We start from the raw sequence: 13,798 nt of genomic DNA on the forward strand, positions 1-13,798 counted from the left end.
GTGACTGAGAACACCTGAGTTATCTCTACAACTTAACTTAAAACCATCATGAAATGAATTTCCCACAGCAGCAACACCTCTGCCCACTTTGCCTTCCAGTCCATTGAAGCACATTGATTTTCTCCTGATCGAGACCATAGGCCTTTTGGTCAAATCATTGCACAGGTAATGTTTTTTTCCTTAAATTTCATTTAGTGATTTAATACAAGCAGATATGATTGATTCAACTTTTATCTCCAGCTCCAGTGCCTCCAGTTCTTCATGTCCTAGAAGGACCCTTCATGTCATGTACACACTGATTACTAAGCTAATTTAAGTCTGGAAAAGTATTAAATTGCTGTCATAAAAAATATTATAGGAAGCTTCAAATTAAAAAAGGTAATCGCTATAAGTTGTTTTAAGTTTAGATGACAGATTTAGGATTTTAAATTTACTGTTAAAATTAATTTTGTTGCTACTTTACTAAGAACAAACCAGCTACAGTTTCTGTAACACTTAATTGAATAATTTTTCAGCTCGTTCTAGTTGCTGAACTGCACATACTGACCCTATTAGAGCACATGAAGCAACAGCAAATGCAGCTTTCTGTTGCTGTAAACAACTTTGCTGCTGGAATGGGGACAGAAATGCCAGCGGCTCAAATGCCTAACATCAACCTCCCATTGGACACACTTTCTGAAGTGGAAGAGTTTGAGGAACGGCTGAGAGACCAGACTAACTCCCATGCAAAGCAAAATATGTTACTGGACTGAGTCTGTATTAACAATCTTTAAATAATATAGGAAAATGAGACAGTAAATGACTAATATTTATTGATTCATTCCAAACTTATGAACCCATAAAATGTGATCCTTTTCCACCTTTTTGTATTTTTATTTTAACCCATTCAGGTTTCTGTTCTGGGTGCTGTGGAGGACAGAAAGCAAAAAAGACTACAAGGAGCATTATGTCAAGGCTTTTTTCTGATAGAGCAGCCAAACAAATAAACTGGAAAGGAGTGAATGGAAAGAAATGCTGCAAAGAGAGGCTCACAAGAAGCTTGTTGATCAGTAAGTATAGTATAATAAACAGAAGCTGAGTATGACCTTTGTTTTCAGTGAACATGTATTTCTGTCTCTTCACATGCTTTGTCATATATTGTGTGCTTTGATCTTCAGGAGTGTGTAACTGTCAGGGTTGTGATTAAAAACTCTGCATACTATCTGGATCTACTCATTTATTCAGTTCTGTACTCAGATGTTCATGACTCCTGTCTCTTGAGATTTCGCAGCCTCCGAAGGATGCAAACACCCTGTGTTTAAGTTCATTCAGATTTGTATTTTAACCTTAAATATTTGCCTAATCATTCAGTTTTTTACATTTCAGCAGAGCTTTGGAAAGAACGTTGGAAAGTTGGGTTTGCTTATCTAATGATGCATGTCTAGTTTTCATGGGAGCTATAAGGAAGAACCCTTCGTCTGGAAGTGCGGCAGATACAGACATCAATTCTTTTGCTATCTGCTGGTTTAACTTTGCCAGTGGCTGTGGAGGTGGTCGCACAGAACGCAAAAAAAAACAAATACGCCCAAAACTTAAAATTGCTGTCACACTGTTTCACATTCTAGTCATAAAGCACTGTGGTATAGTTGGACCAAAGTGCAGACGAACGCTTGGGAGGCGCAGAGTGAGTAAAAAAGACTTTTTTAATAATAAGAATACTAGGCAACTTAAATGCACTAGCCAGAACAGGGAAGTCAGACATGGAGCGGGAAAACAATAGACAGCAATCGACTTTAGGACAAAAACAAGACCAGAACTTAGAGCTAGAAAGGGCATGATAACGTGATACTAATGGGAGGAACCATTGGAGAACAATGAAAAGCAGAAAGCTAATATACTGAGGGAAATAGAGTATGAACCAATGAACAGGGGAAGAGGCTAACAGGTACAATGCAACTTCTATTTTCTTAATATTGAACATCTAGGGCCTATAAACAAATGTGTAAATTACATATCTGGCTCTGGATGAGAATGATGAGGTGCACATTTGAACCAAATTGGGACTGGATCAGGTAATACGAGACTCCCATCCGGTACGGACCTGGTGCAGAATAAGCAGATGAGGGCATTCGGCCCAAAATCGGACCGGATCAGGAAATACAGACTCCTCATCTGGTACAGATCTGGCCCGCAGCTGGCCCACATAATGCATCCGTACCAGTATCGGCCCGTTGTGCTAAAAGATATTGGCCGTGTGTGCCTATTGGTACATAGCTTACGGTAGATCTTACAGTAGATCTGGGCCGGATCCAGAGGGAGAGATGACACACACACACACACACACACACACACACACAGACTGAGGCTGACAGGCAGCGGTGTTTGGTGGCTTGAAGAGGATCTATCTATAACAGAGTTTTATAGCTGAAATCATCAATACTGGAAAAGTTCTGCTGGAGGTTGGAGTTAAAGATCTCCAGGACTCGGACGTCTGCCATGCTCGTTTGGTTGCAGCACCTCCGTCTGCTGTCAACATAAATTATGAATTAAATCAGAATAAGTATAATGAGCTGGACGTGACTATCCTGCTTTGGGCATCATCTCCATGTTGCCATCAGTAAGTTTCCTTTATTCAGTCCACAATTACATAGACTATTAGATGTTAATGTAAGCACAAGTACAGGTGCATCTCAACAAAGTGAAATATTATTGAAAAGTTAATTTATTTTGGTGACTTAGTTCACTAAGTGAAACACATTATAAAGATTAATTCCACACAGACTGATGTTTTCAAGCCTTTATTTCTGTTAATTTTGATGATTTTCTGCTTGCAGCCAATGAAAAAAACACATATAAGATTAGAGTATTACATCAGACCCATAAAAAAACATTTTAACACAGAAATGTGAAAAGGTATGTTTTATACATGCTTAAAGGTTATTTTCTAAAGATAATTTTAATCTCACAAACGAGCCTCATCAACACATGTTCTAATATTGATGTTTGCGTTTTGGTCTGGGAGGAGGGACAATACTGCTAAAATCCAGCAAAAACAAAGATAGCATTAATTTTATTATTGACAGGGTTTCTGCTCTTTAGACGACAAAACTCACAATTTATTGTTAGAATGAATAGAAAACTTTCCACATTTCTCTGGAATCAAGTTGTTTTATTGAAGAAATCCAAAGAGACAGAACAGCAGACATATATTTTTCTGATCTAAATCTAAAGGATTCAGAAGAAAACAGCATCAGTTCTAAGTTGATGTTAGTTTCAGTTTTCTTCTTTGGATCACAATAAAGAAACCAGAAGCAAGTTCAGTTCACTTCAATCTCAACTGATTTAAACAAGAACAACATTTGTTCTGCAGAACAGTGGAAGAGAAACCAGAAGATCCAAATACATCAATACAAATATGAAACCAGAACCATTAGAGCCCAGAGAAGTTTAGATTTTCATGTGGAGAAATATTTCTGTGTCAAATAAGAATGAAAGAAAACATCAGCAGTGAAATCCTTTCTGGTTCCTGGAACACAGACACAGAGAACTACATTTAAACAAGAACAATGAAGAAGAACAGAACAGCAGAGCAGAGACATTAGAACCATGAACCCTGATCAGAAACAAGACAGAACATCTATTTGGGTTTATACAACTCTGCAGAACCTCCAATGACCCAAACCCAAAATCCAGCATATAGCGGCTGAGTGAATGTGGTCTGGACTCTGTGGAGGAGAGTCATGGTTTCAGAGATGCTGTAGAAGGACAGAAGACCTGCTCTGTGATCCAGGTACACTCCTACTCTGGAGGAACCAGGACCTGAGATGGAGGTCCAGATGTTGTTGTGACCAAATTTATAACCTTCTTGGTAACAATATAATGACCAAGATTTGTCATTAAATCCAAATAAACATTCATTCACACTTCCTGTTCTGCTGATGTTCTTGTATGCGACTGCTACAAAAACTCCTCCTCTCCTCTCCACCTCCCAGTAACAACGTCCAGTCAGACTCTCTCTTCTCAGAACCTGAGGCCAATCAGTGAATCTGTCTGGATGACTAGAATAAGACTGATGTTGATCCATCATTGTCACCTTCCTGTTCTCCTCTGATAGTAACAGTTGTGTGTTTGTTGTGTTTGGATCCAGTGTGATTTCACATGAATATTTTAAGAATCCAGCTCTGCTCTTTGGTTCTGGTTCTGACAGTAAAACCTCCACCTCAGTGAGGGTCAGTGAGATGTTTGTCCATGTGTCTCTCAGGATGTCCTGTAGTTTATCTCTGAGCTCTGACACAGCTGCTGTCACATCCTCAAAGTATCTCAGAGGACGGATATTGATGCTGGATGAGTGTGTAGACTCACTGAGTGCTGACAGTGAGGGGTAGTTGTGGAGAAACTGGTTGTGATCCTCTGTGTTTGAGAGCTGCTTCAGCTCAGCGTCTTTCCTCTTCAGCTCAGTGATCTCCTGCTCCAGCTTCTCCTGAAGCTCTTTGACTCGACTCACTTCAGTTTCCTGCTGGGATCTGATCTGCTGCTTCACATCAGAGCTTCTTTTCTGGATGAGACGGATCAGCTCAGTGAAGATCTTCTCACTGTCCTCCACTGTTTTATCAGCAGAGTGATTGATGGCCTCCACCTCCTGTTGAAGCAGCTTCACATCTTTCTCTCTGTCCTGGATTCTCTGCTGGATTTCTTCTCGTCTCACCTCCAGCTCTCTCTGCCTCTCAGTCCTTTCTGCTGCAGCTGAGACTGTGTCGTGGCCTTTATGTTCATCCACAGAGCAGAGATAACAGATACACTTCTGATCAGTACGACAGAACATCTTCATCACCTCATCATGACGAGAACAGATGTTCTCCTGGAGGTTCTTGGAGGGCTCCACCAGCTTGTGTTTCTTTAATGGAGCCACATCATAATGAGGCTGAAGATGTTTCTCACAGTAAGAGGCCAGACAGAATAAACAGGACTTGATGGCTTTCAGTTTTCTTCCAGTGCAGAAATCACAGGCCACATCTTCAGGTCCAGCATAGCAGTGATCAGCAGGAGCAGCTTGGAGTCCAGTCTTCTTCAGCTGCTCCACTAAAGCTGCTAACATGGTGTTCTTCTCCAGGACAGGCCTCGGTATGAAATTTTTCCTGCACTGAGGACAGCTATGGATTCCTTTCTGATCCTCTTTATCCCAGTGTGTTTTAATACAATTCATACAGTAACTGTGTCCACAGGAGGTAGTCACTGGATCCTTCAGTAGATCCAGACAGATCGAACAGGAGAAGGTTTCTCTGTCCACCTGAACGGCCTGCTGCTCCATTTCTCCTCTTCATCTCAGTGACTGTGTGAGTTTCACTTCCTAAAAACAGAAATACGTTGGAGCTCTGATCTATGAATAACGTCTCAGCGCAGAGAGGCTGCAGGGAATCAGTTTTCACCTTCTGCAGATCTTGTTTCCATCCAACTTCAAGCAGGACTGGACTGGGACCACAAAATGGCCCTGGCATTTTTGGTCAGTAATATGATATGGAGACACATGACATACCGCGATAGACATAAATACAGTAGTCTACATGGAAGAGAGTGAGCATTTTAAAGAGGTCCTACTGTGATGGAAGACTCCATCAGTGGAGCTGCTGATGCACAGACCTATGTGCACTGTCAGGTGGTCAAGCACTCCAGTTAACAGAGTCAAATGCTGCACTTCACGACTGCAACCAGCCTTTCATGGACTACGTCTGAGACATACCTCTATATCACATAACGCTGATCTTTCCCTGTTATATCTTGAGTTGTGTCAAGCTGCATAGAAAACATCCCTGCTTTCTTAATGTCTGCAGATATGTTCTCTTCAATTAATTGATTGATAGCATTGATTACTGCATTCACAGTTGTTTCTGACGGGAGGTTGACAAGAGAGCCACCGCCTTGTTTGCCTGAAACATGGATCTTTTTGCTTTTTAAAGTTGCACTGCTGAGGTGCTCTTTTGAGCACACACGTTTTTTTCCCAACTAGTTCTAAAAATTGCCATGGTCAAGACTGCCAATGTCCAAGGTGTATGCAGCTTCAGTGTGTTCATTCCTGTAGCTTTAGGCTCTCTTTCCTAAGACCATCACAACCTCCACTACAAGTTCCAACACCCAATGTCTCTTCTTAACTCGTCTCATGCTGTCCTGTCAGCTGTCTTCCCTCAAGTTGGTGACCAATGCTTGCTCTGGAACAGTTTAAAAATATGCCTTATCACACTGTGTGCCATGCCTCTCTCATGCTTTGCTGCACATGCCTCCAGGCAATTGCTGTTTTCAATAAATTGCCTGCTAAAATTATTTTACCTTTTGCTCCATTTATTCTTTTAGCATTGTGAAGGTCTACTAAGAACCTTCTTGAAATCCAATAGTGCAAAATGCAATCTCCTGCGATTTTTTAACTGCTCTTAAGATTTTGATCGGGACTGTATATATTACCAGTTGCCTGAATTTGTTAGTTTTAAATCCTGTTATTCGTTGTATTTTATTTTATTTTTTATTTGGAAAACGACTGATCTTTAATTATTTATAAAAACAAAGAGCCTTAATTTATGATGGTGTCGTCAGGTCTTTTGTCTTGGACAGCTAAAAGGCTGACCTATCAACTGATCTTCTCTGGATGTGGACACCAGACAGAGGTGGAGCAACCAGGCAGGCTCTTTCAGTCCCACTTTTGGCTAGCGCTTTTCAAGCATTGTTGTTGTAGTAAGAATTATTTTAAAATAAAATGTTTGTCTCGTTTAAGAAGAGAAGTCAAAATATTTAATAAATATTTATTTCATTTCATCTTTATAAATAATTAAAACTGGTTCCAGAAAGTGTTCCAATATGTTTCACCCTGACTGGAAAACATGAAGATCTGCAGCATTTTAAAGCTGACTCTAAGGCTGGGGGTCACCGATAAACCTTGTTTCTGCTGGTCAGAGAGGTGAGTGAGTACGGTGGGCAGGAGGAAATGTGTAAACTTGAGCAGGTTGTGGAGGTGTTTTTCTGTTATGTTTGAGGGAATGTTTCCGGAAGGAGGTAAGTTATGCCACAGAGACGGGTTGACAAAGGAGGTAGTGGCTGAGTCTCTCTCTGGTTATTCTCCAGACAAAGGCGTGTGGAGTTGGAGGGTGGACAGGCAGAGGAACTTGAGGTAGGTAATCTGGAGAAGTGGTCAGTACTACCTTGGGCTTGCAGGTTCCAAGAAGCTGTAGGAGGCTCTCGATTGGGTTAGCACAGCAAAGTACTTCCAGCCAACCACAAACTTGGACTGGAAACATCAGAAGGGGAATCCAGGTCTGAGTCTTCGGAGTCTTTCTACTTTAAAGAAAGGAGCACAAACCTAGGTAAGAGGCTGACACCTCCTTCTTCTTTAGTTTTTAACGGCAGCTTTCATTTCATCTTTATAAATAATTAAAACTGGTTCCAGAAAGTGTTCCAATATGTTTCACCCTGACTGGAAAACATGAAGATCTGCAGCGTGTTAAAGCTAACTCTAAGGCTGGGGGTCACTGATAAACCTTGTTTCTGCTGGTCAGAGAGGTGAGTGAGTTCGGTGGGCAGGAGGAAATGTGTAAACTTGAGCAGGTTGTGGAGGTGTTTTTCTGTTATGTTTGAAGTAATATTTGCGGGAGGAGGTGAGTTATGCCACAGAGATGGGTTAACAAAGGAGGTAGTTGTGCAGTGGCTGAGTCTCTCTCTGGTTATTCTCCAGACGACGGCATGGGGAGTTGGAGGGTGGACAGGCAGAGGAAATTGAGGTAGGTAATTTGGAGAAGTGGTTAGTACTACCTTGGGCTTGCAGGTTCCAAGAAGCTGTAGGAGGCTCTCAATTGGGTTAGCACAGCGAAGTACTTCCAGCCAACCACAAACCTGGACTGGAAACATCAGAAGGGGAATCCAGGTCTGAGTCTTCGGAGTCTTTCCACTTTAAAGAAAGGAGCACAAACCTAGGTAAGAGGCTGGTCAAGTAAACAAGAGAAACAGAGTTCAGTCTGCTGGTCTGATTACCACTCAGGAGAGTTAATCTGACACCTCCTTCTTTAGTTTTTAACAGCAGCTTGCATCCAAATATGTTGCACTACTGCTATTTCTTGGATTTTACTTTAACCTCATTTTCTTTTCCTTAAATTCTCTTAACTATTCCAATATTTCTTAAACAACGAAAAATCCTTCCTTTCCCTACTTCATTACTTAACTGAGCAACTACATTTTCAAATTTCAGTTCCCCAGTACTACCCAGTTCAACCCTCAATAATCCTCTTTGATTCTCATACCTACTGCATATAATCAAAACATGTTATACCGTGTCTGTGGTATTACACCAATAACAAAAACCAGTAAGATGATTTCCCATCTTACAAAGAGTGCTGTTTAGGAGACAGTGACCAGATCTTATTCTATTTATGACCATCTCTTTCCTCATATTTTTCCTCTGTTTCTTGTAACCTCAACTGTGTTTGTCCCTTTAGTCTCATTATCATAATCATAGCACAGGACAGCTCTGCTGAAAGTCACTAATGATATTCTTATGGCCTCAGATAATGGACTTGTGTCTGTACAGGTTCTGTTAGATCTCAGTGCTGCATTTGATATAGTCGATCATAATATTCTCTTAGAAAGGCTGGAATATGCTATAGGGATCAGGGGAACAGTGCTAGGCTGGTTTAAATCTTATCTGTCTGACAGATTCCAGTTTGTTCATGTAAATGATAAATTATCTTTAAACTCCAGGGTTAATTGTGGAGTACCACGGGGTTCAGTACTTGGGCCAATTCTCTTTACTATATACAGGTGTTGGACAATGAAACTGAAACACCTGGTTTTAGACCACAATAATTTATTAGTATGGTGTAGGGCCTCCTTATGTGGCCAATAGAGCATCAATTCGTCTTGGGAATGACATATCCAAGTCCTGCTCAGTGGTCAGAGGGATTTTAAGCCATTCTTCTTGCAGGATAGTGGCCAGGTCACTACGTGATACTGGTGGAGGAAAATGTTTCCTGACTCGCTCCTCCAAAACACCCCAAAGTGGCTCAATAATATTTAGATCTGGTGACTGTGCAGGCCATGGGAGATGTTCAACTTCACTTTCATGTTCATCAAACCAATCTTTCACCAGTCTTGCTGTGTATATTGGTGCATTGTCATCCTTATACACCTTCAGGATACCACCTTCAGGATACAATGTTTGAACCATTGGATGCTCATGGTCCTCAAGAATGGTTCGGTAGTCCTTGGCAGTGACGCGCCCATCTAGCACAAGTATTGGGCCAAGGGAATGCCATGATATCGCAGCCCAAATCATCACTGATCCACCCCCATGCTTCACTCTGGGCATGCAACAGTCTGGGTGGTACGCTTTTTTGGGGCTTCTCCACACCGTAACTCTCCCGGATGTGAAAAAAACAGTAAAGGTGGACTCATCAGAGAACAATACATGTTTCACATTGTCCACAGCCCAAGATCTGCACTCCTTGCACCATTGAAACCGACGTTTGTCATTGGCAAGAGTGACCAAAGGTTTGGCTATAGCAGCCCAGTCGTGTATATTGACCCTGTGGAGCTCCCGATGGACAGTTCTGGTGGAAACAGGAGAGTTGAGGTGCACATTTAATTCTGCCGTGATTTGGGCAGCCGTGGTTTTATGTTTTTTGGATACAATCCGGGTTAGCACCCGGACATCCCTTTCAGACAGCTTCGTCTTGCGTCCACAGTTAATCCTGTTGGATGTGGTTTTTCCTTCTTGGTGGTATGCTGACATTACCCTGGATACCGTGGCTCTTGATACATCACAAAGACTGGCTGTCTTGGTCACAGATGCGCCACCAAGACGTGCACCAACAATTTGTCCTCTTTTGAACTCTGGTATGTCAATGTCACACATAATGTTGTGTACATTTCAATATTTTGAGCAAAACTGTGCTCTTATCCTGCTAATTGAACCTTCACACTCTGCTCTTACTGGTGCAATGTGCAATCAATGAAGACTGGCTACCAGGCTGGTCCAATTTAGCCATGAAACCTCCCACACTAAAATGACAGGTGTTTCAGTTTCATTGTCCAACCCCTGTACAAGAGTTCAAAGAGGACAAATTGTTGGTGCACGTCTTGCTGACGCATCTGTGACCAAGACAGCAAGTCTTTGTGATGTATCAAGAGCCACAGTATCCAGAGTAATGTCAGCATACAACCAAGAAGGACAAACCACATCCAACAGGATTAACTGTGGACGCAAGAGGAAGCTGTCTAAAGGGATGTTCGGGTGCTAACCCGGATTGTATCCAAAAAACATAAAACCATGGCTGCCCAAATCACGGCAGAATTAAATGTGCACCTCAACTCTCCAGTTTCCACCAGAACTGTCCGTCGGGAGCTCCACACGGTCAATATACACGGCCGGGCTGCTATTGCCAAACCTTTGGTCACTCATGCCAATGCCAAACGTCAGTTTCAATGGTGCAAGGAGCGCAAATCTTGGGCTGTGGACAATGTGAAACGTGTATTGTTCTCTGATGAGTCCACCTTTACTGTTTTCCCCACATCCGGGACAGTTACGGTGTGGAGAAGCCCCAAAGAAGCGTACCACCCAGACTGTTGTATGCCCAGAGTGAAGCATGGGGGTGGATCAGTGATGATTTGGGCTGCCATATCATGGCATTCCCGTGGCCCAATACTTGTGCTACATGGGCACGTCACTGCCAAGGACTACCGAACCATTCTTGAGGACCATGTGCATCCAATGGTTCAAACATTGTATCCTGAAGGCGGTGCCGTGTATCAGGATGACAATGCACCAATACACACAGCAAGACTGGTGAAAGATTGGTTTGATGAACATGAAAGTGAAGTTGAACATCTCCCATGGCCTGCACAGTCACCAGTTCTAAATATTATTGAGCCACTTTGAGGTGTTTTGGAGGAGCGATTCAGGAAACATTTTCCTCCACCAGTATCACGTAGTGACCTGGCCACTATCCTGCAAGAAGAATGGCTTAAAATCCCTCTGACCACTGTGCAGGACTTGTATATGTCATTCCCAAGACAAATTGACGCTGTATTGGCCGCAAAAGGAGACCCTACACCATAATAATAAATTATTGTGGTCTAAAACCAGGTGTTTCAGTTTCATTGTCCAACCCCTGTATGTCACCCATAATGTTGTGTGCATTTCAATATTCTGAGCAAAACTGTGCTCTTACCCTGCTAATTGAACCTTCACACTCTGCTCTTACTGGTGCAATGTGCAATCAATGAAGACTGGCTACCAGGCTGGTCCAGTTTAGCCATGAAACCTCCCACACTAAAATGACAGGTGTTTCAGTTTCATTGTCCAACCCCTGTAGCTCCATCATACATCAGAGATCTGATTGTTCCATACGTTCCTAACAGAGCACTTCATTCTCAGACTGCAGGTTTACCGGTGGTTCCTAGAGTCTCTATAAGTAGAATGGGAGGCAGATCCTTTAGTTATCAGGCTCCTCTCCTGTGAAACCAGCTCCCGGTTTTAGTCCGTGAGGCAGACACCCTGTCTACTTTTAAGGCTAGGCTTAATACTTTCCTTTTTGATAAAGCTTACAGTTAAAGTGGCTTAGTTTATCAGGGAGAGATCCTACCTCCCTCCCTGTTGGTTGGAGTAAGGTGGAGTCAGGTTTAGCCTAAACAGGCTCAGTTATGGTTGAGGTGCAAACACACCCTCCATTTCTGCTACCTGTATGACCCCTTCTCTTTTCCAATGGTTATAATCAGACTGACAGAAAGAGGTATCCCAATCCTTGTGGTTTTTAGTATAACAATGACCATCAGTGGGTCCCTTTGTGGGGTGCCTTGAGACGACATTGTTGTAAATAAGCGACGTTTAACTAAATAATCTGAACTGAAACTATCTGTGTAGTTATGCTGCTATAGGCTTAGGCTGCTGGAGGACATAATGACCACTTTCACCCTCTTCGCTAAATTCTCACACTACTCTCCAATTTTGCATTATTTGCTGTTATTTCAGCTTTTAACCTTGTTCTCTCTTTTTTCTTCCTAGAAGCTACATCTGGCCTGGCTCTGTGTCTACCTGTGACACCTTTCTGGAGAGGGGCATCGTCCAAGCTTCTGCTGGCAACAACTTAATGCTCACCCTCTACCGATGATCCACATAGCCCTGTCTTTTACTGTTTAACCCTTTCTCTCTCCTAGACATGGCGATTGACTGAGCTTTTACTGTAACTAATTATATGTGCTCTCTTTCAGACTCTAACCTTGAAAACTGGCTCAGAGTTTATATGTTCTTTCTTTCTAGGTGAAACGACTAAAGGAGCTACATCCATTAACATTTACTTTTCCTTCCCATAGAAAATACTCCAGGATCAGTGCTTCTTTGTTCTCTTTGTGTCTCTGCTCTGTTCTCTCAAACACCCAGTCGATCGTGGCAGATGGCCGCTCACACTGAGCCTGATTCTGCTGGAGGTTTCTTCCTGTTAAAAGGGAGTTTTTCCTCTCCACTGTCGCTACATGCATGCTCAGTATGAGGGATAGCTGTAAAGTCAACACCAGTGACTGTCCACTGTCTCTACATGCTCATCCAGGAGGAGGGAATGCTGCAAGTCACTGACTGGATGCAATCTGCTGGGTTTCCTTAGATAGAAAAACTTTTTATCCAATTTGAATAAATAACTGAATTTGACTGCACTGTTCAATGGTTAGGACTAATTGGAATGTAAGTAGATGACTTTTGTGAAGTGCCTTGAGACAACATGTGTTGTGAATTGGTGCTATATAAATAAAACTGAATTGAATTAAACGAACATCATTTAGATTATTTCACTCTAACTTAGTCTTCTCTGCCCAATCACTACCTCTAATGTGAACCATGCTGAGGAAAAGGTTAACTGGCGACGAGATAAGGGAAGCAAAGCTGTCCGGTAATCCACATGTGGACTGAAAGGGACTAGTGTTGCAGCTAAACTCAGTAGCTGTAAGGGCTCGGATTTTTAGCTGGCCCGAACAAACTGTACAATAAGGGCACGTTACGGCAACTTCAGTGGGGGTAGTATGGGGTAAGAACGCTGTCAAAAACAATGTGTATGTAAAGATGGAAATGTGTGCATATTAGTCAATAGTTGTGCATAAGTAAAATCCAAAAGAGGTATTGTATATTTTCTCTGTAACAATACAAAATAAAATGTTATAGCTTCAAGAAATTACAAACACAACGTTCAAGTTTACAGTTGTGGTTTATTCTATATGAATACAATATGCTACAACAGTTTATGAATACGATAAATTTTCTTTGAGAATACGAATTTACATCAGCGACTTGGTGTCACGTGATCTCAGGCTGGTTAGTGGAGCACAGAGTTAGTCGATTCGCGTTGTGCATGCGCTGTCACACTCTTCACTGTCAGGAAACGTAGTGCCTGAATGGGAGATAATTCAGTCTAAAAGGAATATTAGGAACAGAGTGGAGATAGGGGGGGAAATCAAGAGCATTATAAATAAAGCATTGTTCTTATTTTTATGAAATACAAAACGAAAACATAGAATATAGTGGGTGGAGTTATACAATGATGTACAGTAGGTGGCAGTATGCACCTCTGAATTTGTTGCGAACCGCCAGCCAGCAGAAGAAGAGAAGAAGAAGAAGCAGCAGCAGCACTAGCGCCAAAAGAACGGACCAAGAAACTACCGTACAAAGCCAGGTAATGTTAAAAAGTTTATATATGTCTTAATGTTGTTAAATATATGCTCTTGGTACATCATCTTGGCGCTAGTACTGCTGCTTCTTCTTCTCTTCTTCTGCTGGCGGTTCGCAACAAATTCAGAGGTGCAT

At 42.0% G+C, this 13,798-nt stretch overlaps 1 protein-coding gene across 1 annotated transcript; it reads right to left on the reverse strand.

Moving 5' to 3' along the window:
- Positions 1-3,591: 3,591 nt before the first annotated feature.
- On the reverse strand, positions 3,592-5,308 carry LOC124869274 (tripartite motif-containing protein 16-like). Its single transcript, XM_047367040.1, has one exon. The coding sequence runs from the start codon at positions 5,285-5,287 to the stop codon at positions 3,617-3,619; it is 1,671 nt and encodes a 556-aa protein (XP_047222996.1). The 5' UTR covers positions 5,288-5,308; the 3' UTR covers positions 3,592-3,616.
- Positions 5,309-13,798: the final 8,490 nt, after the last annotated feature.

This window comes from Girardinichthys multiradiatus, chromosome 6 (assembly GCF_021462225.1).
Source record: "Girardinichthys multiradiatus isolate DD_20200921_A chromosome 6, DD_fGirMul_XY1, whole genome shotgun sequence".
In the NCBI taxonomy this organism is placed as follows: domain Eukaryota; kingdom Metazoa; phylum Chordata; class Actinopteri; order Cyprinodontiformes; family Goodeidae; genus Girardinichthys; species Girardinichthys multiradiatus.

Excerpts from the sequence above, each read along its gene's own strand:
- LOC124869274 (XM_047367040.1), bottom strand. The coding sequence starts at position 5,287 with ATGGAGCAGCAGGCCGTTCAGGTGGACAGAGAAACCTTCTCCTGTTCG.